This window comes from Prionailurus bengalensis, chromosome A1, assembly GCF_016509475.1.
Source record: "Prionailurus bengalensis isolate Pbe53 chromosome A1, Fcat_Pben_1.1_paternal_pri, whole genome shotgun sequence".
Lineage (NCBI taxonomy): Eukaryota > Metazoa > Chordata > Mammalia > Carnivora > Felidae > Prionailurus > Prionailurus bengalensis.
The window spans coordinates 70,546,264-70,573,422 of record NC_057343.1 but is presented as its reverse complement, the minus strand read 5'-3'; the positions used below and the strand labels follow the sequence as shown (position 1 = coordinate 70,573,422).

The following is a 27,159-nucleotide window of genomic DNA, read 5'->3' as shown; positions in this document are numbered from 1 at the left end:
ATAGAATAAAGTTTTAAATATCTGTGATAGACATTTCAACTCTGGTTTTGTCATACGAGTAATCACATGAAATCATGCCATGGTACAAGGTCACATTTCTTAACTTGTTCAAAAATCTTATCCTACTTTCCCTGCAACATATCAGAAAGTTTACTGTGAAGCATATTGAGTGAGCAAAGTCTTTTGAAAACAAAATGTTGAAGGCATCTCGTGCTGCCTGTGTGTGGTGGCAGTAGGTATGGGCGTTAAACACCCAGGGGAAGACATTTCTGCCTAAAAAATAGTATTACTTTTATATCAAGCTTCCATTTCCATAGCATTAACATCCTGACCTTAGTACTCAGATGTTAGGAACAGCATACTGTCCTTAAAGTGCTTCAGGACTGGACTGTTTTATTTTTCCGTCACCTTTATTTTAAAATAGCTTTAAATAAACAACAGACAAGATTTTCCTTGAGTGATGACCAAATAGCAAAGCACTGGGCACTTACTCTGATATTTGAGCTATAAAATTGAAATTCTTCCCTTAATATCAGAAGTTCTGAACTTTACATCATGGTGGTGAGTGAATCTTATTAGCCAGCCTTGTAATTCTGTTTTTTCCTTTGCTGAAAATTTTCTTTAAAACATTTCAAGTTTCAAATAATAAATATGATATATAACCAGAACGGAACTACTTTTTAAAACCAGAGTATCCAAAATTTTGCATCCAAGTGAAAGTTTTCCTTTAAAGTCAGCACTTTGGAGGGCCATGTGCATACTTGAAAAATGCAACCATCTCTTCAAAAACAGTTTTAGAGCATCTTTTCTAAAAAATTACCTTTAACTTACCAATTTCTTTCCTTTTATAATTTGAATGTTTGTGTGTGTCCTGTTTAAAAAATCCTCATCTACCCCCAGAGTTATGAAGATATTCTTCTACATTTTCTTTAACAGTGGTATTTTATTTAAACTTTCACATTGAAATCTTAACGTCTACCTGGACTTGATTCTTGTGTATGGTATGGGGTGGGGGAGAAATTGCCTTTGGAGTATTCTGCCAGACAGACAACCAAAGTCAACTGTGTAACTCTATAGCTACTCTTTTCCTTATTCCACATTCAAGGAGCACCTTCTATGTGTTGGGCCCTTCCCTCCTTCATAGAGGTTAGTTGTCCTTCCCCCTTTCCTTGGCCAGTAGCCTCAGCCTCAGCCTCAGCCAATAGCCAAAAGGAAAGGCGGCTTGGTGCCTCTTGGCTAGCCAGCCGGTTTTGTCTGATATGTGCTGGGGTTACCAAAGATGTCTGCAGGTTGACCCTGAGAGCCACCCTCCCCCTCCTCCCATGTTCACTTGGCTCTTTGGGTTCTCACCACATGAGGATGGTCAACCTCAAGTAACCAGACTCTGTCCCTCTGGAATCTAAACTCAGAATCCCTGAACCAACCTACTCATTTTACTTGTCTAGTAGACTAAACATGCCTTTTTTAAAAATTAATTTTATTTATTTAAGTAATCTCTGTATCCAGCATGGTGCTTGAACTCAAGCCCCTGAGATCAAGAGTCACATACTCCTTCGACTGAGCCAGCCCAGGCACCCCTTAACGTGGCTTTTAAAATTAGGTGTGCTTGGGGCACCTGGATGGCTCAGTTGGTTGAGCGTTCTACTCTTGATTTTGGCTTAGGTCACGATCTCATGGTTTGTGAGATCAAGCCCTATGTCAGACTACAGACAACATGAAGCCTGCTTGGGATTCTCTGCCCCTCCCCTGCTTGCACCCTCTGTCTCGTTCTCAAAATAGATAAATAAACATTTTAAAAAAACATGAAAATCAGGTATACTTGATTTAAATCCCCATCCCACCATGATTCTTCAAGTTGGTAATTGGGAGAATTACTTGACTTCTCTAAGCCTTCATTAGCTTATCTATAAATTGGAATTCTTCCTCTGGCAATGGTGAGAATTCAGATTTGATAGGTATGCAATCATGAGACCACCCAGGAGAGAGCCTGCAAGAGAACAGAGTCGCTATATATATATATATATATATATATATATATATATCTCCCATGGCTTCCCCTGCCTGTCACCATTCTAGACAAGTGTGGAGTAAAAAGTCTGCGGCCATGCACCTTCAGGAGCCATCAGCATCGCTGCAGACATGCTCTCGCTCACCTCAGGACCCAAGACTCACTGGCTTTTTTTCCTGAGAGAAATCTCTTCACCAATTTCCCAACCGAGACAAAATATAAGAAGCAAAAGTGTTTGGGGCTCCTGGGTGGCTTAGTTGGTTAAGTTTCTGACTTTGACTCAGATCTTGATCTCACAGTTTGTGAGTTCAGGTGCCATGTCAGGCTCTCTGCTGTCCACACAGAGCCCAGAGCCTGCTTCAGATCCTCTCATCCCCTCCTCTTTCTCTCCCCTTCCCCCACTCATGTTCTTGCACTCTCTCTCTCAAAAATAAACAGTAAAAAAAAGAATGCAAACGTGTTTAACTATCCAATGATAACACTCTTTGTGCAATGCTAAAAAGCTAAGGGTCATACACAGAGAATGCTTCCTATAAATATATTTATAGGATTTGCCTTCACTAAAAATATGCCAGGTCATCTTGATGCAGAGCAGGTATGAGTGTGACTTCTTAATTGAGAGGATACTGAATCATCATGCTGAGAAACAGGAAATTGCATACATTGCATGTTTGGAAAACTATTTGGCAATATCTGTCAAAATTTTAAATGCACATAACATATGACATGGCTGTTTCACTTCTAGAATATTTTTCCTATAGATGTAGTTGGACACGTGTGCAAACATCCATGTAAAAGGATGTTCTTCAAACCATAATATAAGGCGGCAAAAGATTAGGGAGAAAAAAACAAGTAAATATCTATCAGTAAGGGACTGGCTAACTCAATCACAGTGCATTCATGGAGAGGAATATGATGCAACTTGGAAAAGATTGGAATTGATCTAGACTATGTTGTTGAATTGAAACCCAAAGGAGAAACAGTGTGTGCAGCATGTATGCCTCCATTTCTGCATGTGTGTGCTAGGAAGAGGGTACTGAAGTACATACAAGAATTTTCAACAGATTCCTTACTGGAGAGAGATTGTGTAGTAAGCAAAGAGAGAGCCTAACTTGAGATTATATGCCTACTTGTATTCTTTGAAATTTCTGGTCCATTTAAGAGCACATTATATATAACTTAAATGTGTACTATAAAGGAAACTGGGTGGCTGAGTCGTTTGAACATCCAACTCTTGATTTTAGCTCAGGTCGTGATCCCAGCGTTGTGGGATCAAGCCCTGTGTCAGGCTCAGTGTGAAGCCTGCTTAAAACTTTCTCTCTCTCTCTCTCTCTGCCCCTCTCCCTCACTCGTGCTCTCTCTCTCAAATGAAAAAAAAAAAAAAGGATGTGTGGGTTTATCTGGCTGTGACATCTGTCACCCCATTGATCGCCAGGATTGATTTGGCCAATCTGGCTGGCTAGGTGGGTGTCCCCTTCCTCCCTCCCTGCTCCATGTGTGTCCCTCCCAAAGCTGTGCGCTTGGTCAAAGAGGACGACCCTCCCTGACAGAGGAGGACCATTCTTGGGTCAAAGGTATATGATAGCTGTGCTTCCCTGCTGGAACCTCCAGACAAGCTCTCAAGGTCTATTTGTGGGAGAATGTAGGAGAGTCCAGCTTCCAAGACTCCAGACACATCCAAATGAGGTGCTGCACATGGCAGTCAACCTTTGGGAAAAAAAAAAAAAAAATACACACACACACACACACACACACACGTGTGTGTGTGTGTGTGTGTGTGTGTGTACTATATGGTGCTGAGTGATGCAGGATGAGGTTAAAGTTCAGTTATTTTTTTTAAGTTTTTATTTATTTATTTTGAGAGAGACTGATAGCACAAGTGGGGGCAGGGCAGAGAGAGAGGGTGAGAGAGAATCCCAAGCAGATTCCACACTGTCAGCACAGAGCCCAGTGCAGGAATCGAACTCAGGAAACCGTGAGATCATGACCTGAGCTGAAACCAAGAGTCAGACATTTAACGGACTGAGGCACCCAGGTGCTCCCACATGTAGCTTCTTTAAATTGAATGTGCATGTTGTATATGTTACCGGTATAGATTGGTCACTGTGGTTTGTTCTTTGATTAGCTGTAAAAGCAGGAGGGTTTGGGGGTTTATGCTCCAAAATCTTTTCCCCATCCCCTAATGCATATAATACACATCGTGATTCTGACCAAATTAATGTTTATCTTCTAGATGCTTTGTTTACATATTGGAACAAGGCTTCAACGTCTGAACTTATGGATTTTTTTACAATATCTGAGTGAGTACTTTTGTTTTGGTCATTGATTTTTTTTTTAATCTTTATTTTTCCTGGCTGATTAAAAGGTGTGAGCAATACAATGTAGTTGAACCTGGAATGCTGTATACTCACACTTAGTTTTGAGCTCTTTCTCCTGGACCCGACCCCAGCACTTGCTCTCAGGAGCACATGACTCAGTGGGCAGTGACCAAACCTGAATTATTAGAGATATTGTTGTTATAGATGAGAGCTAACTGTGTGTATAAGTCATTTTAATAAGATAGCACAATTTATTAGCCGAATTGGGTGGATGCTACATTTCTAAATTGAATCTAATTTAGCTCAAGCAGTTGTGAAAACTGAGACAGAAAAATAACTATGATTTTGAAATATAAGTGAAATCTCACATTTTATCTATATTATCTCATTTTATCTCTTTAATTTACATTTCTGATTTCCTTTAAACTCTACTTTAAAAAACACAGATTCACAGTCCCTTGTCCAAATGATTTTCCAAATCCAGAATTTATTAGATTTTTAGAAAATGTACATATACAGCATATTCTGTAACACCCCAGCGGGGTCTCAGACAGCACTCCACAATTAAACACATTATTGCTTCTGCAGTAAAAAAAACTTTCTGCAGCACTATGATTGTTCACGATAATGGGGTAAGTTATAAGTAGCTTTAGATCTTTTTAGTTGGGGTCATGATTTTGCTGCAAATGTATTTGCTTAAACTCAGGTGGAAACCTATGGTGTTCAGAACTTTGTGCATTTTGGATTGTGGCCTTGGTTCATAGTCTTGTGATTGTTCTCTCTGCTGAGTTAAAAGTGGGAGAGACATATGGGATTCAGCACCAGAAGAACATACTGGACATTATTGTGGCTGCTTCTTATTAAATACATGATTTTTAAAACTGTCAGTGTTGTGGATATATTACAGCAAACCAAAAAACTGGATACTGGGTGTCTGTAAGGGACTAGTCCATTTACAAAAGCCAAAAGAGGGAGCTCCTTACTCAGAGGACAAATACGCAGTTTAGAAGAGTGCACCAGTGTCTAGGTTTTCCATCCTGATTTCTTTTTTTTTTTTTAATTTTTTTCAATGTTTATTTATTTTTGAGAGAGACAGATACAGAGACAGCATGAGCGGGGGAGGGGCAGAGAGAGAGGGAAACACAGAATCTGAAGCAGGCTCCAGGCTCTGAGCTGTCAGCCCAGAGCCTGATGTAGGGCGTGAACGCATGAAGTAAGAGATCATGACCTGAGCCAAAGTCGGACGCTTAAGTGACTGAGCCCCCCCAGGCGCCCCTCCGTTGTGATTTCTATGACAAACTGCCTGAGTCCGCGTCCAGACCCTGAGTCTGTGGACAGCCCTGTTGGTCCCAGCCTCTCTGTGGCTCTGACCATGCAGCACAGTACCAACAGCAGCACAACAAGGGTAGATTAGTAACCGTCTCTGGGCGAGAGGGACCTTCCTGAGAATTTCTGAGCCCCAGAAGCAAGAGGCTAGTGGTAGGTGTAAGAGTTTAGTAAATGTTCTTGTTGATGGGTTTTTTTTTTTTTAGATGTTTTTATTTATTTTTGAAGGAGAGACAGAGCATGAGCAGGGGAGGAGCAGAGAGAGAGGAGACATAGAATTTGAAGCAGGCTCCAGGCTCTAAGCTGTCAGCACAGAGCCCGATGCGGGGCTCGAACTCACGAGCTGTGAGATCATGACCTGAGCTGAAGTCAGATGCTTAACTGACTGAGCCACCCAGGCGCCCCTGATGGGTTTAACTAAAACAACGTATTGACGACAGTTATTTTCCCGTTTTCCTAATAATCTTTCATCCCGTCTGCAGAGTCTGCTTGCACCAGTTCCAGTACATGGGGAAGCGATACATAGCCAGGTACTGTGGGGGTTTGGTCTGAACTGTGTATCATTCTCCGTGTCACTTGGATCTGAATGTGTGGGAATCGTCATCTGTGATGATTGGCAGTTGGAATTCTCATAAACAGCCGTGATGTCTTTGGATTGCTGCCATCAAATCTGGTAGCATCTTCCGCCTACATTCCCACACTCCTTCTGTCTCATTTTGCCTCATGCACATCTCTTGGAAGGATTTCCCTTCATGGCCTGCTGCTGCTCTCGTACACTTCCTTCCAAGTTCTACCCCCCACCCCCACCATGTTCTCTTCCTTCCATGTCCCCTTTATCTTCTCCCAGCCCCTCCTGGTGTGTCTCCTTGCTCTTTTCTTCTTCTTCAGTGGTTTCCCCTTTCCCTGTTTGACTTTCAAACAATGACCTTGACTTTCAAAGGTCATTTTTTACCATTCCTTCTCCCGACTACAAAGATGTTAATTTCTCATATAACCACTCCCTTTTTTAAAAAATTTATTAAATGCTTATTCTTTATTTTTGAGAGAGAGAGAGACAGACAGAGTGCAAGCAGGGGAGGGGCAGAGAGAGAGGGAAACACAGAATCGGAAGCAGGCTCCAGGCTCCGAGCTGTCAGCACAGAGCCTGACACGGGGCTCGAACTCATGAACCACGAGATCATGACCTAAACCGAAGTCAGACACTTACGTGACTGAGCCACCCAGGTGCGCCCCGCCTTTTTTTCTTAATGAAAGAGTGTTTTCAGTCCATCTCAGATTTGTTTAGACTTCCACAAAAACCATCTCTAAAATTTTTTTCTCCAACTAAGCTGACCATGCTCTACTATTGTCCGGCCGGGGCTCTTTGCTGAGTATCACACATCCTCATTGCCCTGCCCCACACCATACTCTCAGATCCATCCTGAACTCGAGGAGAGCTGGAAACTCTGCTCGGGGACAGCCACGCAGGTCCTTCTTGGAAGCATTTCCTCAGAGCACATCTTGTCATTACCAAGTTCTTACTCCCGCCCTATACCACTCTGTGTGTCTGTATTTGTTTTTGTCAGTGTTGCGTATTCCGTGATAATGTATCTATGGGGTCTTGGTCTAAGTATCCTATTTTTCTATTGTTACTGGTTTTAGCAGTTTATTTAAAGTAAACATATTTACATTGTAAGAAAAACTTTAAAATTTAGTAGTAATTGAGGGTTTTTTCTCTTATCTATGATTCTGTTTTACAGCAATGAAATGGGAAAGAGATTTTTAAGAACTGTTTGAATGTGAAGATTTTACTTTTTATGTTAACATTGTTCTTTTCTTGGGATATTTGAGAAATGTCCAGAATTATGTTTTATGTTCATTGAAAGGTTGTGGGTTTTTTTTAAAGAAAACTTAGCGTATTTTATTCTTTTATCCTATTAATATTTTTTATTTTTAACTGAAATGCAGCGGCACTTACAAGTTCTCTAATTTTAGCTGTTATTTTTTATTGTAACAGTAATTTTTACATTTGCACTTTTGAGTACCAAAAGCAAGTATATACAAGGTGACCTTATACAGTAATGCCTCCCACCTTGATTTTATTCGCTTTGACTTTGTCCCGTGAAAATGGGCAGACACATATATTGCTGGCACTGTGCCCAGCAAGCTTCACAGCCTCCTTGAAGTAACTGTCACCTACATCACAAGATGGCATTTGGAGAATGTTGTGCAAAATAGGATGAAATGCCACAGAACTGAACATGGTGAATGTGGGAAGCCGAAGATTTCTGTCCCAACAAAATATTTTAGAATTGGGTTTTGTGTAACTGTTAACTTGTAATGGCTGTAAATTTAATTAAGAAAAAAAAAAAAAAGGTCTTCTGACTTTATAAGCACCCTGTATATATTTGCATATAGAAGTATGCTTCCTCGGACTATCCTAAAACCAGATGGGCATAGGAAGGCAGGAGTGGAAGGTAGTGTTACTTGTTACGTGCCCTGTGGCGAGCTGTGTGCCCTGCCGTATGGAAAATTTTGCCATGGTCTCTGCTACATGTGAAAAAGGTCCTGAGCAGTAGTGTAAACGCTCTCGGTGTCTGCTCTCCGTGGCAGTCCGGTCTGATGACTACTGTGCCTTCTCATCACGTCAGTCTGAAATCACTCAGCAGCATGTTGCCCGATGACGCTCCGTGCATGCCCTGTCCTACTCCACACAATAACACAGGGAGACCGTTGGCTACGGGATGGGCGACAGGTGTCATTCCAGCACGGGTCTCATTTTTCATCTGCTCTGGTGATGGTACACAGTAGGAAGTTTAGCTGTTTGATTGCTAACCCAGATCACTTTTCTATTTTCTTTACTTGACTGCTGACAAGTTTAACAAAGTGTGTGGCTCTTCTCCTTCCTGCCTGGGTAAGAATAAAGGTGTTAAAACCGCCTCATATAATCCTTCTCATTGCATGTTTGTTCTCTGCTTCTTCTAATGCATTATTTTCATTAAAGAATTTTTTTTTTATTTTGCTCTTTAATAACCTATTTAACCCGAAAAGTTTCGTGGTGTTTGGCAGTTGTCAGAACGCTAATCTTTAGCACCACCTCAGACAGATGCTCAAATTTTTTAAAAGCAGCATCTCTAAAGTACTTTCTAGAACTGGAAAGTTCCCTGCTTCAGCTTGGTTTTTGCTTCTTTGTCGTCAGGTGCTTTGCTGTGAACCCTTTTAGAGCTGAGGCCTGTGTGTGCGTCTCTGGCTCCTCTGGCCCCAGAATGCTGCGCTGCACGTGGCTGGCGTGTGGCCGTCCCTTGTGCTATGTCCTGGCCTCACTAACCCTCCTCGTCCTGCTGCAGTGTAACAAGTCTAACTTTTGCTTCTATCCCATTTCACTCATGTTGCAGGAACCAGGAGGGGTTGGGACCCATAGTTCATGATCGAAAGTCTCAGACATTGCCTGTTTCCCGTAACAGAACAGGAATGATGCATGCCAGATTGCAGCAGCTGGGCAGCCTGGATAACTCTCTCACTTTTAACCACAGTAAGTCCCATGACATGCCATCGTAACAGCCAGCCATCTCATGTGACACCTCAGAGGGGAGAGCCCCAGGCCGCACTGCGCCACATCACCAACCTGACTTTTCTTCCAGCTCAGAGCAAGTGGGATGAAGAGTTCATGGCGAAATCCCCTTCTTTGGAGGAGAGTGACATAATGCGGAACGTGATCAGCTACGGCATTAGACCTGAAAGTGTCCCAACCCCTCCGTTCAGTATTTTTTAACGTAAAATTTGGCAGGTTTGACAGCCAAACATTCTCTTGATATTTTTAACTTAATACTTGCATTTTCCCTCTGGAAGTCCTGAGGACATCTGGAACAGGTCCCTTTCACTCTTCTGAGCCCATGCATGTAACTGATCACGTGTCCACATTCTGACATTCCAGCTTTGAACGTATGTTAATCCTTAAACTGCTGTGAAAACATAAAGCCCATGAATCAATTTGTGAGGGTGTGGAAAAGCCAATAACAAAGTGACTTTTTCTGTGTTTTCAGTGTGAGAAAGATATCAAGTGTGCTTGGAATTTCTGTAGACAATGGTAAGATTTAATCAGGTTGGAGTCTGCTTATGAGGCCGCTTCACTTGCAAACTGAGACCTTTTCGTTCATCTTGCCTTCCTAACTTTGGGGCTTTCTAACTTCACAGTAGAGATTCTACCAAAAAGGGGGAGCATAGTTTTAATTTACTTTTTTCAAATCACCAGAGGGGACATGGCGTCATGTAGTAGTTCTAGAAACATGTACATGTTTCATCTTTCTAAGGGTTTCTCAAAGCAGAAAACCTAAAAGAATATCAGCCATGCAGTATTTTAAAAACTAATGGCGATCATTTATAATAAATACCATTTCTGTTAGTGACATGTTCTCTGAATTGTTTCATCTTTTCTCCAGGTATAATGTAGCTAGTTGTTTAATCTAGACAATTATTTGTTCTCATTCCATGTCTTTAATGTAGTTATTAATATCTTCTCATCATTTCTAACCATAGGAATTGCACTCATTGTGATCTTTCTTAATATAGGCTAAGAGTAAAGACAATATTCTCAATACTTTAAGTTGGTAGTAGTCCAGAGTAAGAAGGCCAAGGAATCGAAATATATAACAGCTGTCCCCTCTTCCACCCCAACGAAGTTAAATGCAATGGGCATAGACTCTCTATAAAATTCTAAGCTTAATATAGATCCGTATTATGTTTGCCTGCCACACACTGAATTGGTAGCTTTCAAGAGCTAGTTCTGAGTCCTATACTCAGCTGCAGGACTTATATTAGTAACACATCTAAGGCCACAGCGCTTCATTGTTTCACCTCTTGTCTGTTAGGGCTTTTTCTACCTCTGTAGCCAAGGGGTTGAAACAAACAAAACAAAAAATTTTGTTGTTTTTCGTTTTCACTTCCCATTTAGCAAACAGAAATTAAATTCCCATTGTTCTGCAGAAGTTGCTACACTGCCTTTGTGCAGATTATAACACAGGGACTACCTCGCCATCAGTTGAAATAAATACTTAAACTTTAAAGCACTTTAAAAAATAAATCAACAGACCAAGTCCCCGCCTCCAAAGAATCATTCAGGAAACACAGAAAACAAAAGTCAAGTGAATGATCGGCACGTGAATAAATAGCCTTAATCCACTAAGAACTACGGCAGCTTCTCCCACTGCAAACAGATTTTGCAATGGTGGCTTGAATTGGAGGGGAGAGACAGCTGGCTGTGTTTTGCAGCCAAGGACCATATTGCTAATGTGGTTGATATCCATCCTCTCTTCCTGCTACCCACGGAGAGCCCGTCCTCCCTGCCTCTCTTCTCTTTCTTCCCATAGTTTCTGCTTCAGTCAGTTTTCAGTGACACCATCCTCCATCAGAGCTTCTCCTTCTGCCTTCCCAATAAACAGTGTGTAACTGACTCTTTGAGCCTTCTCCTGTGTTCCTATAATTCCTGCTCATCCCAAATTGGTTCTGGTGTCTCACAGTCCTTGCGTCTTCTTCAAGAACTCAGTCTTCATTTACAACTCTAAATCTGATGATGTATTTGGGTGGTGTCAGCCTTTCCCTCTGTTAGCTTTTTGAGCTCCAAATTGTCAGTTTGTCCAGAAGCCACAGAGAAGTATGTGCTATATGTATACATGTGTATGTGTGTGAGCATGTATATGTATATATACATACATGATTATTTTCACACCTGTACCTGGGTGTTCTGTGGGAAGTCTGTAGGTATATATGTCTTCCTAAAAAATTCTTCTTTAACAATGAATACAGTACCTTCTGTTGGACCATCCAATATATGACATAGATCCAGTATGTGAGAGATTTGTAGGGTGCCAGAGTCTAAAATGAATTTATTTTAGAAAAGAATAAAAATAGAAAGAGTCCCCCATACACCACCTGCATTTTTTGTTTTGCCTTTTTCTTTGAGTAGGAAAGGCTTTGCCAGGCCTCAGCTTGACCAGCAGGGAGCAGCAGAAGACCACAGGAAATTTAATTCAATGGAGGCCAACTTTCATGCCCCCATTAGCACATCCATGTAGGACGTGGGAAAGGACACCATATGCAGTACACATGTCACCGTGGCAGGTTCTTACTCTTGGATTTTGATAGGAAACAATGAAAAATACAAATCCTACTGTGCTCAAAATAGTCTTTAACTATTTCAAAAAAAAAAAAAAACAACTCAAAAGATACAGAGAGGTTCATTAACTTTGAGTCATTACCCAGGTACATGAAAAGTAAATGTGTATAACATTAACACATTGACCTTTTTATTGTAAAGTACCACCATTGTGTGTCAACAGAAGATATTTGTGTCAAATGGTATATTGAGAGTGATAGCTGCATATAGAGTATTTTACATAAGCCAAGCTATGAGAGGGAAGCTAAGTGAAACACATTTGCAAATAGGTGATGCATGTGCAAAACATATAAAATAACACCTTGCATTTACTTTGATGTTATATGTTGCCCTAGGAATATATTAAATCTATTTGTATGAGAATTCATATTTCCCACTGGTATGAGGGGGGGAAAGCCAGCAAGAGGTAGAAGCACTTCAAGAAAACCTGTGTTTCATATAATCCAGTATAAGAGAGAGTTCAAGGTCATGGAGTAAGTTGCAGAGAATTAGATTTCAGGTCATTGTGCAAAAGCATTTTCTAACTGAACTGCCCATTAGCTAGCGTGGGCACTTGGAGCTGGAGATGTGAAAACAGAGACTGGATGAAGACCCACTGGGGGTATTGTCCAGGTCACTTAAACATCACAAGAGAAGGTGAGGAGTTGGACGAGTGGGTTTGTAAGACCCCATCTAACTCTGGAATTCTTTGATGTCTATGAAGTACAAGTAAGAAAATGAGTATCAGTGATAAAGTTCCTTGATATAATATTGAATTAATAGGAAAAATACAGAGAATGCATATATCCTCTGAAGTAAAATTAATATTTTTCAAAAGGTTTTAAGCCTGGCAATATATTTTTTAAAATAGGTAAAAATGGACTTGGATGCTTTGAAGGTATATATATACTCAAGATAGTAAATGAAATGTTTGTTTAGTAAAGCCACTTTTTTTGATTCTGAGACAGGTTCCTCGATTGAGAAATACATTTTTGCACATTTTCTAGCATTTATAATATCAGGGTATATCTTTGAGTTATAACAGACCTATCTTACACCTGTATCTTACCTAGTACATCTAATATGACAGTCAGTCATTGGTACTTCTTGTAATTGATGGGGTTTCAGAACTCAAAAGTCTGGCAAAATGCCTGTTCAAAGTCAGTCATGTTTATGTTTTTAATACCCTTAAAAAGGACTTTAAATTAAAATGTATGCATAAACCAAGTGTTTTCCCAGTTTGAGATGTAAATCCCATAACAGGTACTATTTTCAGACACTGCTCAACATTAGGTTGAGGCATTGGTCAGAGAGAGCAGATGGCATAACCATTTCCTCGAGTATAAACTGAGATTTTAGACTCATTCCACAAATCATTTTGAGCATATTTGTTTGTGTGTGTGTGTGTGTGAATCAGAGGACAGACAGCAAGATCACGTAAGTTTTGCCTGGGAATATTATTCCTTATTTCTACTGTTTCCTCTCTGCTCATTTGTGAGGAAAACCTTTTTAGCAGTAAAAATGGGATGGAGATGAACAATAGATGATGTAGGGGTTGGTCCACCTGATACATTGCAAAAATATGTGCAGTTAGTAAACGCTGGAGACCATGAGTTAATATACCTGGGAGACTGGATCTTCAACATTTGAGGACTTCTTTTTTTTCTTAATTAATTAGTTCATTTATTTTTAAATTTACATCTAAGTTAGCAAATAGTGCAAAATGATTTCAGGAGTAGATTCCAGTGATTCATCCCCTGTGTATAACACCCAGTGCTCCTCCCAAGTGTCTTCTTTAATGCCCCTTACCCATTTAGCCCATCCCCCTACCCGCAACCCCTCCAGCAACCCTCAGCTTGTTCTCTGTATTTTAGAGCCTCTTGTGAACATTTGGGGACTTCTTTTAGCAAGAAGATTCCTTGTCATTTAGTAGCATTTACATTTTTCTCATAAAATGTATTGTTTTTTGGATTTATATTATATGGGCCAGAGGGAAAAAAATTAATGATAAAAACAAGAATTCTGGTTTCATAAAGGGTAAGGGCAGCTGTTGAAAAGAAAGTGCTCCCTATGAGAATACATATCTGACTTCTTCGAGCTCGAATGTCCTCTCATGTTTGGAAAAGGCATGTAGCTGTGTCCCTCCCACCACATCACCTCTGATGTCATGGCAGTGGAGAGGGGGAGACAGTTTACAGATGTGGTCAGTATTATTCAGTCAAGCTGTTCTAGTAACAGTTTATTAAACAGAGCAAGGTTAATTAAGTCTAACAGAGCAGATGACATTAGATAGGGGAAGAAATCTCATCCCTGGCCTCTGAGTGTTTAAAAGATTTGGGGATTCTAGAATAAATCCTTTATCATAGAGTGACATCAGAACAAAGAGTGTGTAAATAAGAGCAGTCCATGATGTGCATGCCAAAGATGGCACACTGGGGAAGGGAGGAAGTCCTCCTCTCCCTGAGCAGCCTGGCTGAAGACAGTCAGTGCCCCAAGCGCTGTCCCCTAGGGAAAATCAGTAGGGTTGGTTAACACAGCACTTCTTGCTTGCTGGGGTCAGAATCCACTTAATCAGCTTCAGTGAGTTGCTGACCAGTACCTTAAGAACTTGCTTTTTCTCTTACGATCACTTTTTGGATATACCAAGTCAGTTCATTTCCTATGGTGACCGCTGACTAAAGCCTTCCCTCGTGCACGGCTTTGTTCCAGGTGTTCAGACAAGCCTTCTCCACCGGAGCATCTCTCAGTAAACTGTCCCTGCAGTGTCTACCACTTACATAACCTCTCCATGCTGCCCCTTACTTTTAGGGACTTTTTAATAACACCAGCTCAGGAATCCTGCTGATTTCTTTTTTTCTTTTTTCTTTTTTTAATTTACATCCAAGTTAGTTAGCATATAGTGCAACAATGATTTCAGGAGTAGATTCCTCAATGCCCCTTACCCATTTAGCCCAGCCCCCCTCCCACAACCCTTCCAATAATCCTCTGTTTTGAGATGAGGGCTTAACAAAAAGCAAAATTATAACCAACTGTGGCTTAAAAAGATCATTTCTTTTATTCTTAGATAATTCAGACACAGGCAGACAGACTCCATATGAATCTGACTGTCCCCCTTAAGGAGATCAGATAGACAAGGTCAAGATTCACTGATGGTGTAAGAGTTTAGAGAAATTTGTCATTGTCATGTTTCCATACATGGATACGTAATTATATAAAAACTTAACTAGCATGGCCATTGATTATATGTTTTAAAGACAACACATGGCCAAATTTCAGTCCTGGATTGGTCTAGACCTCCAGCTGAAAGTAAACACAGTGGAAATCCTTGAGCGTGTAGGTGATCGCATATGCATACACGTAGCCAAGAAGTTACCTAGAAAAAGAAAATGTCAGTTCTGTGCCAAGAAAAAAATTAAAGCCAGTTCTTGGGACAATTTAACCCAGATCATTAACCATCAGTAGGGGTAAACGGCAGCCCTCAACAAAGGGTCTTTGTGACCTGTGATAATTTTGGTTGATCTAACAAAAGGTGCTGTATTGATTTTTTCCCCTCTTGCCCCATTTTATGATCACTTTAACAATAATTAACAGTCCGTTTTCCTCTTTCATCATCTCTGTATCTTACCAAACAAACCATGCCAAATGGGGTGATGCCTTGGCTGACCTTATTACCAAAATATATCCATCTTTCTCAGTAACTTGGAAAGTCTGTTTTGTAGTCTTTTAAAAATCATTCTGTAACTCTGACATTTGCTCAAGCGAGAATAACATCGTGCTAGTTACTTTACTTTATCCTAGTAACAGGTACTATGATATGGTGACCTGGATCAGGAATTTAGGGTGCAGTTTCTAGGGGTTTTTTTTCCCCCATTAATGGCCTCAAGAAAATTCTCTAGGTTTTCCGCACTTCATTTTCCTGATCTGTATACAAAATGTCTTCCTCTCTGGAGTATAAAGAAAATTACCTAAATAGTAAGTGATGATTTGCTTATGCTCCTTGGAGAAAGACATTACATGACATTTTATTATCATGCCATCTTTCTTTGTCATCTAGATCAGTCCTGTAACATCTTTGCACCCCTGTATGTATTTCTGCTAATGCATATCATTTCATAATGTAATATCTCAAATTGTATGTCGAGCTACATTTATGTCAGTACTAAATTGAAGTTTATAGCCACGTATAGTAGATATCAGTTTGTATTTAAATTAGGATTCTTCAAGTCCTTTCCTTTTCTTAAACGTTTCCTTCAGATATACTGGCTTTCGTGCTTTTTGATAAAGCAAGTAGAATACTATTAGCAGTGCAGTCAACTCTTGATTATCATGCCTGGTTCTTCACGTCAGCGATTCAGCACTTACGTAGCATTCACCATGCGCCGGGCACTATTCTAAGAATTTCACAAATTGTAACCAACTTAATGCTCACTGCAACCCTTTGAGGTAGATACTATTATTGTCCCCATTCTACAGGCCAGGACACAGAGGTATAAAGAGGCCGAATAACTTGCCCACGGTCACACAGCTAGCACGTGGCTGAGCTGGATCCAGGGACCAGCAGGCTGACCCTGGGCTCATTTTCTTAACCCCTGTGCTCCTCTGCTGCCTGTGTCCATGTGGGAAGCTTGGGAAGCCTCAGCCTCCTTCACTGCCCCTCCGTCCCAGCAGCTCAGCCAAGTACTCGGTGGATTGGCGCCCACTGTGGGCTAACTGTGCGACTTAAGGCAAGCTGTTTAGCCTTCCTGTGCCTCTGTCTCCTTATCTGCAGAAAGGGTTTAATAATGTACATACTTCATAGGGCCGTTGAGGGATTAAATGAGCGAATACATGTGAAGTTCATAGAATGATTGCTGGCACGTGGCAAATACAAAATAAATGGTTGCTGCCATTCTTTCCCTTCCAGAATCGTAGAGTCATAACCCAACAGACGCATTATTAATTACCTATCCCCTGCCCCACCACCGATGAAAAGGGCAAACAGGGAGACAAAGCCCCAAAGGAAGCCTTCCCTAAATAATCAAAAGTTGACTGCGTGATTGTATCGGGCCACCGCCCTCTCTGTCTGCAGCCTCCGGCAGTAACCTCGTGTTGTAATTCACGCAGGCTATGGCCACTCAGACGCTGACGTCCTTCACCAGTCCCTACTTGAAGCCAACATTGCTACGGAGGTGTGCCTTACGGCTCTGGACACTCTGTCTCTGTTTACACTGGCGTTTAAGGTTGGTATTGAACAGCTGTTCGTGGTCAGAGCTTTTACCTTGTAAATTCATTGTGCGTGTTTAATTGAACTGGCAAGAGCTTCCTATATTGTATATTTTGTCTCAGCGACTGTTTTTGCCCCTGTAAAGAAACCATAAATCCTTAAAATCCCTTAATGAAACCGTTCCGTAGCTAATGACTCGAATTCCCTGAAATAAAATAAAGCTTACCAGTCAGGGTGTGACGGAACCAGTTCCTGGAGGTGGTTACCTCTTGGCCAGAAGAAAGCATCCATCTGGGGAACACGGTTTGCTGTGCCCTCAAGGGTGATAATATAGGAACCTGATCAGGCATTGCCACCCCTACCACCTTTGAACATATCCAAATGTAGCGACAGTTAAAATAAGTACACACGCATTCACCTTTTACAATTTCAAGGATAGACAATAAAAGGTGGTGTTTGTCTTATTTTTAGGTTTTAGCAAGTAACGGTCAAGTAGGTAGAGATGGTCTCTCAAGCCACTCGCTTGATTTTAGGAACTTAACACTTCCTAGTCTTGCTAAACGATTTCTTCCATTTCTACCGTGGAAGGAGGAAATTGAATTAGTGTTAATATGCCACGAATACCGAAACAGTGTGTTTGTTTCCAAGGATATTTGGAAAATGCAGCCAGAGTCGTTCTCTGCTTTACTTATCTCTGCTTCTCATAAAGCGCATTACTTTATTAGGATAAAAATAGTTGCCCTGATATCATGTCACTTTATTATAATATACCTTTATTCTTCTTAGCAGCCACACCACTCGTGTCCCCACGAAATGTCATTACTAGGAACCCAGATGAGAGACCAGGAAATGCAGACTCTCATCGAATATGTGTGAGGACAGCAGTGTCTTATTACACAGAGCCTCCACTCCTGTGGCTCTCAGAGTGTGGTCCCTTGGGTGGCAGCAGCTGGAAACCCTGGGAGCATGTTAGAAAGGCAGGTTCTCAGGCCCTCACCTAGACTGGCTGAATCCTAAAGTCTCGGGGTGAGACCTGAATGCTACCACTTGAGAGCCTCTGCTCTACCAGAACCACGTTTGGAACCTCTTTCCATTTTCTTTTGAGTGTTTTTAGTTAAAAACTGTTGTCCAAATAGGCAATGACATGTTTAATGTGAGTGTTGGCCAGGGTATGCCTGTACCACTGCTAACTGAGAATCCTTAAGTTTGGAACAGTAGTTGGGACATGGCTTTCTGCCCTCTGCCTGGGCCCCACCGTGCCAACGAGCAGGAAAGCCTAGTGCTGTGTGGCCGGGGGTAAGGGCACATGCAGCAGAGGTGTGTCTGCGGGCACATGAGAACAGTGACAGTTTCTTCACTGCACAGCCTACAGTCCATACTGAGCCCCCTTGAAAATGCTTGCCTCATATTAAAGAAGAGGTTTCATCAAGGTTCCCAGGTCTCCAGCGTCTGGCCACCAGGTAGGTTCTGCCCGATTCTTGAGAGAGAAACAACATCTGATGGTCCCTGCTTGTGACATTTATTGTCCGAATGTCTTTGGGAAAATTACCTCATGTCTCCAGACCTAAGATCTCTCATTTGTAAGGTTAGAAGAAAACGATCTGTCTCTCGTTGTTTGGTTAAAGTAGGATGGCCTTTGAAAGAATCTGCCATTTTGCGGATACAGACCAGGCTTTACCTCCCAGCTCCACCATTAGCCAGATTCTAAGCCTCGGCTGGGTCTGCTGGACATCTGGAAACCCTGGTTTCCTTACCTAGAACTTGGCAGTTATGCCTACTGTATCATGGATTGATAAGAAGTATCCCAAAACGTCTACCCTGTGTTCATGACTTCCTGGGCCCATGACAAAGGGTCTAACTCCTGAGACCCACAGAGAAGACTGAGCTTTAGTGCAGAGGTGGTCTCTGTCCAAGTCTACACGCCTGTGCGCAAAAACGTTTAAAGCTCTGCACCCCCATTAGGAAGTGGAAAGATGGGCAGATGTTACGGCATTATTGGATGCCACGCCACACTGCAGGCTTGCTGGTCTGGATTCGCAGGTTCATGAGGCCCCTGACACGGCAGCCACTAGGATCTTCCTCTGCAGATATTTACTCAGCTGATGCACCATTTGGAGTGTATCAGAAAAATTAAATTCTTACACTGAGTTAACTGACATAATTGGAAAAAAATCATCTTCCACAGATACAGCACCATCGTTACTGAGTCTCTTAATTGACTGCATCTAATAAGTTGCCAAGGATAGTCAAGAAATCATATTCTTTTTTTTTTTAATTTTTTTAGTGTTTATCCATTTTTGAGAGAGAGAAAGAGTATGAGCGCATGAGCGGGTGCGGGGCCAGAGAGAGGGAGATACAACAGCTCCAGGCTCTGAGCTGTCAGCACAGAGCCCTACGTGGGGCTCAAACTCTTGAACTGTGAGGTCATGACCTCAGCGGAAGTCTGACGCTTAACCAAATGAGCCACCCAGGCCCAAGAAATCATATTCTTAATGAAAGAAAATGTTTGAAAAGACTTAAACCCTTAATAATAACTTTGTTGTTGTTGTTGTTGTTGTTGTTGTTGTTGTTAGTTTCCTGCTATTTATTGAATGAAATTCCTGCTATTTATTTATTTATTATTACTCTGTGCCTCAAGCATTAATCTTCATGTTAGCCTGCCCTGGTGGATCTTCTTATCACTCATTTCACAGATGAGGAGATTGAGACTGAGACAGGTTAAAAGATTTGCCCAAGATCACTGCACATTTGACCAGATGAAGTTCTTGTTCTCCACTAAGCCAGGCATGGCAGGGAGGTGGTGATAGGGGAGGGAAAGAGGGAGAAAGAGAGAAAAGCTAAGCTGAGTTATATCAAGGTAATTGAATGATCTCTCATGTAGAAAAAAAGAAGAGAATTACCAAACACTTACCAGTTGCCGGTCCTGTGTTGGATGCTTTCACATGTGTTGTCTCATTTAACACACAAAAGGATGTGTTTTGTAAGCCAAGGTAGTTACATGCAGAAAAATAGTGTTCTTCTCTGGCTATTTCATAATGTCTATGATTAACACAACCCCAAGTCAATGCTGGCCTTTAATGATCTTTGATGATCTTTTTGATGGGTTTACAGATTTAATCTGATAATGTATTTTTAGCAATTCCACATAGTGCCTTTTCTTGATTTGAGCTGCATGGGGAGAATCCGTATGCGATGTTGGAGGGCGCTTGGATCATTGGGTTCTTCTAGGAACTTTCTGGTCTGGTTCACACAACCGTGAGCCTGGTCTGCAAGAACGCATGAAATCAGGTCACCTTAGTGATTGTTGAGCGTTTGCAACTGACACAGCTCTTCTCTAAACTGGATTTTTAAAGCAATGTCTAAATAAAACTAAATGCTGTATGCCTAGGAAAGGTACATCTATTTTAAATAACATGGTTCTAGACCTCTCACTTTGGTACCCAAGGTTTAAGTTTGTTTTTATCCTGTTCCTGGATCTTTAAAAATTACTGATTTTGAGTGTTCATTCTCTTAAAGGCTCATTCTGCCAAGGAGGACGCGTTACAACAGTCAAACCTGCATGCATATCCGACAGCTCCTGAGATTTATTTACAACCTATTCTCCACCTTGTTGCTAGAGAATAGCCGTGCCCTCCATATTGTTGCGACGTCTCATTTAATTTCCTGAATGAAATTCTCCTATTTTCAGGACAAGTCCATAGGGATAAAAAGGTGGACATGAGATACACTCTGTTCCTACCTGTGGTTACTTCTGAGTGGAAAAGTGAAGGGTGGTTCTGTTTTGTTTCCCACCTCCCAACCCCCGTCCTTTTTGAATGTTCAAACATTTTTTTTACATTTGTGTATATCACTCTCTAATTAGTGAAAAGAGACAGACATGCAGAGAGACCAAGAGAGGGAGAGAAGAAGATTGATTGGAAGATGGCAGATGGCAGCTGGTACACGGGGTTGTGTCTGGGTTGAGAGGTCCTCTATCCCTTTACATGAGGGATTTTTTTTATATTTTCGTGTGAGTGAGTTTTAACTGCATTCTTGCAATTGGGTTTTGAGACCAGAACCCACGAAGACTAAATCCTGAAAATAGGAACACACACCTTGACAAGAAAGTGCAAGGAAGGAAAATTTAACTCCAGGGGGAAGAACTTGGAGACAGGCCAGTTCCATCAGCAAGACTAGGCTCCTGGCGATTTTTGTCCACACTATCTCTTCTGGATATCCTCCCCCAAAGAGTGCTGAGAGGAGGAAAGCTCACATCCAGATCTGTGCAAACCTTAATCCAGCCATAAGTAGGGAGGATGGTGGCCCCTGGAAAAGTAATGTTCACAGACAACAAGCCATGTGAGCAGTTCCCGAAACACTGGAGCCACCCTTTCTTTTTTTCCAGTTGGTAAACAGCTGCTCTTGGTTGAGAATATATCATATTCAGTTAATTAAGTCATATTTTCTACTCATTAAATTGCTTCTCTTTCACATGATGGAATTCAGTACTGTGCTCAGTATTTCATGTTGTAAAGATCACTGTGGATTCCAGGTGTCCTACCAGCTGTGAGTACATCTGTGAGTCGCTGGACCTACGAAAACAAAATTTATTCCTTGAGTAAAAATTTTTCTCCCCAAATAAGGTGAGGTCAGTCTTAGAACTAACACCCCAGCCATAATTGGCTATTTAACAGAAATACTTGGACATAAATTATCTCCAGTCATTTGGAAAAATTGTAAGATTGGTTTGAGACACTGGCCTCTTGGCATTTTTTTAGCATCACGTTTGCCTACTTGTCCCAAACACACACACCTTTGTGCAGACAGGCTTATCTGTATTTGAAGATGTAGCTCTTTAGTGTCACATATGTTAAGGCACAATGGTTGCATGCTGGCCTCTAGCTCGGTGAGGCCATCTATATCTACCTGTGTGTTCAGCAGTTGATGAGAGTTTTGAACAAAGTGTTCAATTAGTATGAATTTACTGCTGGTGTGAAAAGCCGTCGCAGAATGATGAGAGGTATGAATTGTGGCCCTGCTGTTTTGCTTTGTCAAGTAGAATCCATGATATTTAAAATTCTGCCGGCACCACTTACTGAGCCCAATCAAGGATCCGTCAGACACTTTCTGTACTTGACTCACGTCTTTGCAGTGTCTGCACAAGGTCAGTTCTAGGGTCGCCATTTACAGGTGGGAAGAGGAAGACTCAGTTTACCTGTGCAGATCCATGCACATGATCAATGGGGCCTGATCAAAGCCTGTATGTTTTCCCACCTTACCAAGCTGTCTGGTTATTATTCATCACTTAACAGGGTCCCCTGAGAAGCCTGGAAAAAAACAAACTTACTTTTAGGGGACCTCACTTCAGTGGTTTTTTCCAGCCCACTAATCAGCCAAAACCTGTAATGGCCCTTCTTTGTTAGAATTAAGATGTCACAAAGATTACCTCTGTATTGGTGGCTGGTAAACGGTAAAAATAAGTAAATAAATAGAAGCCAAATCAGTACTGAGGAATAGTTGTTCTTTAAACCACGTTACGGTATGCTAGGAAGTTTTATGATTAGTCCCTCCCTTATTAGAAAAAAGCAGGGGCGCCTGGATGGCTCAGTCGGTTAAGCGTCCAACTGCGGCTCAGGTCATGATCTCACAGTTCATGGGTTCGAGCCCCATGTCGGGCTCTGTGCTGACAGCTCTGCTTCAGATTCTGGTCTCCCTCTCTCTGTCGTTTCCCTGCTCGTGTTCTTTCTCTCTCTCTGTCTCAAAAATAAACATTAAAAACATTTAATTAAAAGAGAAAAAAGAAAAAAAGCAGACTCTCCAAAGCATGAATTTGTTGTAGGCTTATTTGTATCACAAGAGGATTCTGTGTTTCCCTAGAGATTCATGGCAGAGTTTGTTTAAATTATAAGTTGTCCTAGTACCTAGAAAATTGAACCTTTGAGTCTGAAAATTGTGTGCAACCTAGCAGAGGTGTCCAGTGGGTCTCACTAACCAAGCTGTCCTTCTGTGTTTTAAGAACCAGCTCCTGGCCGACCACGGACATAATCCTCTCATGAAAAAAGTTTTTGACGTCTACCTGTGTTTTCTTCAAAAACATCAGTCTGAAACGGCTTTGAAAAATGTCTTCACTGCCTTAAGGTCATTCATTTATAAGGTGAGCTGCTTCCCCGGGGGATGTCCTCGTCAATAACCGTACTTGTCTGCTTTGCACCTGGGGTTGAAGGGAGCACTGATCACCACGTGGGCCTCGCTCTCTGCTGTTCCCCCCAGTTTCCCTCGACGTTCTATGAAGGGAGGGCCGACATGTGTGCTGCTCTGTGCTACGAGATCCTGAAATGCTGCAACTCCAAGCTGAGCTCCATCAGAACCGAGGCCTCCCAGCTGCTGTACTTCCTCATGAGGAACAACTTTGACTACACTGGAAAGAAGTCCTTTGTCCGGACGCATTTGCAAGTGCGTGTAGTTTCACTTTTCAACGCGGGTGTACCCTATGGGGTTCTGTTTTAGCAGGAAGATTTTGTCGCGCTTACCAATAGACCTCAGTGTAAGCACAACAAGGTATGGCCTTGCAATGGAAAATTGGAAAGTCACGTTCACTGGTTTGGTTTATTTCATTCTCCACATTGTAAGATTTGGGCCCAGAATGTGTTTCTGTCGGTAAAGGGACATTTGAAAATTGACTCGGTATTGGACCGACTGAAATTCCATTGAATCACAATCTATTAGAATCTACATGAGGATGCCCAATAGCGAACATCTTAGCTGAAAAACATAGAAAGTCCATAGTGGATCTTTTCTGTCTTCCATCTACTGACATACCTACCATCCCTCCAGAGTTAACACGTCTCAGATCCTCTGCTCTAGGAACCGTGCAAGATATGGAAAAGTCTTAAGTATTTTTATAGACTCCCTTTTTCTACAAACTCATGTAGGAGTGCCTTTTCTATCTCTGTGTTTATTCCTTTTTTAAGTAAATCCTTATTGTTTGCAAACTACATGCTAGAATTCACAGATACAACCATGAATCAAACAACCCTCCCCTGGCGCTCGTGGAGTGTACAGTCCACTGGAAGACAGACCCCATTGTCGGTACACTGTCCCCAGTGCCGTGATAGAGGAACTTGAGTGCACCACGGAGGGGAGGGGCATCTGGCCGGGGCAGGGAGGCTTCTCAGAAGATGGGAAGGACCAACAGAGGTTAGCACGTCTAGAGGGTGAGCATGTGTCAGGCCATGGATGCACCAGGGGAAGGGCCTATCCAGGGAGCTGGACGACGTCCTCATGGTGAATTAAGAATACGGGTGAGGGGCGCCTGGGTGGCGCAGTCGGTTAAGCGTCCGACTTCAGCCAGGTCACGATCTCTCGGTCTGTGAGTTCGAGCCCCGCGTCAGGCTCTGGGCTGATGGCTCAGAGCCTGGAGCCCGTTTCCGATTCTGTGTCTCCCATTCTCTCTGCCCCTCCCCCGTTCATGCTCTGTCTCTCTCTGTCCCAAAAATAAATAAACATTGGAAAAAAAAAAAAAAGAATACGGGTGAGAGCAAGTCAGGAAGACATCATTGCATATTTGGAGGGATCGCCTGGACCTAGAGCTGACAATGGATCAGGGGAGTTAAGGGCTCAGCTGGAGAGACTTTGGGGAAACCTTGGTCAAATCCAGGCCAGAGAGGATGGTGCCCTAGACCAGGCATGGTAAGGTTAGAAGAAGAGCATGAGTTCACAGTGCTTAGAGATTGATTGTGAAGGAATGGAGGGGATGGTGAAGGAAAAGGAGGGAATAAGGATGACACCCGTTTTTACTTTGTATAACTGGGTAAAGGCAGAGCACTTCACAGACCCCAGTAAAGACAGGTGCTTCCCCCTCCCCCCACTGCATAGTTAATATGTAAATGTTTTAATAAAAAAATACAAAGGACAGTCCACTTATTGAATATTTAGTGTGTATAAGCTCAAACCAGTAACTGATGGGGTAAATGATAAGGTCTCCCTTTTTATTAGAGAAAGCGAGTAACTATCCAAGTGATAAGGTCTTATCTGATTCTCGTGCCTATGTCCTCCTGATTAGCATTTTGCTGTGCAAACAAAATACTTCAGGATAGCAAAGTCACCTTCTGGAATGGTTCTTGGAAGGGGAAAAAGATGACTCAGGCATTGTTTCCTGCACTGAAATGATCTGTGCTCAAAACTTTGCACATCCTAACTGAAGACAAGAGCCAAGTTTAGGGAGTCATTTGAAGGTGAAATGATCTGTTCACATTTGTGTGTCCCTAAGGTCATTATTTCTGTCAGCCAGCTGATAGCAGACGTTGTTGGGATCGGGGGAACCAGATTCCAGCAGTCCTTGTCCATCATCAACAACTGTGCCAACAGTGACAGGCTCATCAAGGTGGGTGACCCCCAAGACTGCCTCATCATCTGGTGTGTGTGCGGACAGGCAGAACACAGCTGAACCCGTGTGTCCTTCTTCCACCTTGCTTTAGCACACCACCTTCTCCTCGGACGTGAAGGACTTGACCAAAAGGATCCGCACAGTTCTGATGGCCACCGCCCAAATGAAGGAGCACGAGAATGACCCGGAGATGCTGGTAGACCTCCAGTACAGTCTGGCCAAGTCCTATGCCAGCACTCCCGAGCTCAGGAAGACGTGGCTGGACAGCATGGCCAGGATCCACGTCAAAAATGGGGATCTCTCTGAGGTAGTCCTGCAAGCCTCTCAATCTGGGATTTTGGGAGAAACTAGTTATGTCTCATTCGCTAGAAGAAACCCAATTTTAACGGGGCACCTGTGTGGTTCAGTCGGTCAAGCATCTGACTTCGGCTCAGGTCACGATTTCACATTTCATGAATTCAAACCCCACATCAGGCTTTCTGCTGTCAGCTCAGAGCCTGCTTCGGATCCTCTATGCCCACCCCACCCCTGCGCCCCCTCCCCGCTCACTCAAAAATAAATAAACATTAAAAAAAAAAGAAACCAATTTTAAGAAAATATCGCAGTAATTAAAGAAGTGATACTTCATAGTCTTCTAAGCATCTCGGTAGTTTACAGCACGGTAGAGGCATGTTCCTGCCACAAGAGAGCATTTTCTGAAAGCTCTTAGCACCTATGTTCACATAGATGGCCTGCTGATTCCAGTGTGTTCAGCTCCTGCATCGAAACTTCTGTCTAGTCCTAAAATCCAGCTCTTTTATGATGAAGTTTAATTTTCCTGTTCTTAAAGCAATGATAGGACATTGCTGTTTCCTTTTTGAGGTGGTCTGTTGTCTGTGGATGTGGTAGGTGTGAGAGCACTACCCTTGTACAGAGGGGCCACGTTTGCCTAAGTAGACAGAGTGGCGGCAGGGAGCTAGGCGCGCAGGCCCCGGGGACAGACCGAATCTCACGTCCAACTCTCACTAAGTCTGTGACATTGAGTCCATTGTTAACCCCTCTGGGTCTCCATGACATCGTCTGTAAAAGGGGCAAAATCAAAGAAAGCAGTAGGCTGTATGGCAGGTTCTTTGTTCCCCCAAAAACTGTGTTTACGATTTGTGCCTAAGACATTTAGGTATGATCAACAGTATTACTAAAGAAGCATGCTTTTACTTTTAAACTTCTGTTAATTGTCTAAATTAGTAAAATTATGTTCTACATCTGAAAGTTTCATGTAACTATTTTTATGTATTGATTATTCAAGAAGTTCATTCTGTTTGACCATAAATTTATTCTGAACTATATTTTAGCTGTGATAACAGTGAATTACATATTACTGGTAGGGGTGATTTTTCTGTCATTCTGACAAGAACCAGGGGTTCAGGCGTCAGAATCAGGTTCATTTCCAACAGCTATTTGTGATTTTTTTTTTATAACACTGTGGCAACTTAGTAAAAAAAAAAAAACAAAAGATTATTTTTATTTTTCTTTCATTTTAAGGTGTTTATAATGTTATCTAACATTAACATTAATTATAACATTAAGTTATAATTTTGGTTTATAATTCTATGTCGGGAAGTAGTTACTACATTTTCTTAAGTTGAGAGAAAAATATATTAGCTGCTGAAATATGAGCACTTCTCCCAGAATCTAGGAAGACACACACCTTTTCTTCAAATGGGCCTCTTTTTACCTTAGGAGAAATGATGCAGGAATTTTCAATAGTATAAGAAAAAATGCTTTTTTTATCTTTCATGTTAAAATTCAGTAATTCAAAGTAGAAATGAG

The 27,159-nt window shown here is 41.9% G+C and overlaps 1 protein-coding gene across 25 annotated transcripts in view; it reads left to right on the top strand.

Moving 5' to 3' along the window:
* Positions 1 to 27,159, top strand: part of DOCK9 (dedicator of cytokinesis 9) — a 291,625-nt gene that overhangs the window by 233,379 nt on the left and 31,087 nt on the right. For 13 of the 25 annotated variants that reach the window (XM_043582204.1, XM_043582080.1, XM_043582187.1 and 10 more), the window contains exons 36-43: positions 4,242 to 4,308; positions 6,135 to 6,182; positions 9,027 to 9,163; positions 16,886 to 17,001; positions 22,981 to 23,118; positions 23,235 to 23,417; positions 25,234 to 25,347; positions 25,442 to 25,657. In XM_043582204.1, coding sequence (XP_043438139.1) covers positions 4,242 to 4,308; positions 6,135 to 6,182; positions 9,027 to 9,163; positions 16,886 to 17,001; positions 22,981 to 23,118; positions 23,235 to 23,417; positions 25,234 to 25,347; positions 25,442 to 25,657 — 1,019 coding nt within the window. Of the gene's footprint in view, positions 1 to 4,241; positions 4,309 to 6,134; positions 6,183 to 9,026; positions 9,164 to 9,674; positions 9,719 to 16,885; positions 17,002 to 22,980; positions 23,119 to 23,234; positions 23,418 to 25,233; positions 25,348 to 25,441; positions 25,658 to 27,159 lie in introns of all 25 variants that reach the window. The other 12 variants (XM_043582155.1, XM_043582226.1, XM_043582118.1 and 9 more) reach the window with 2 other exon arrangements.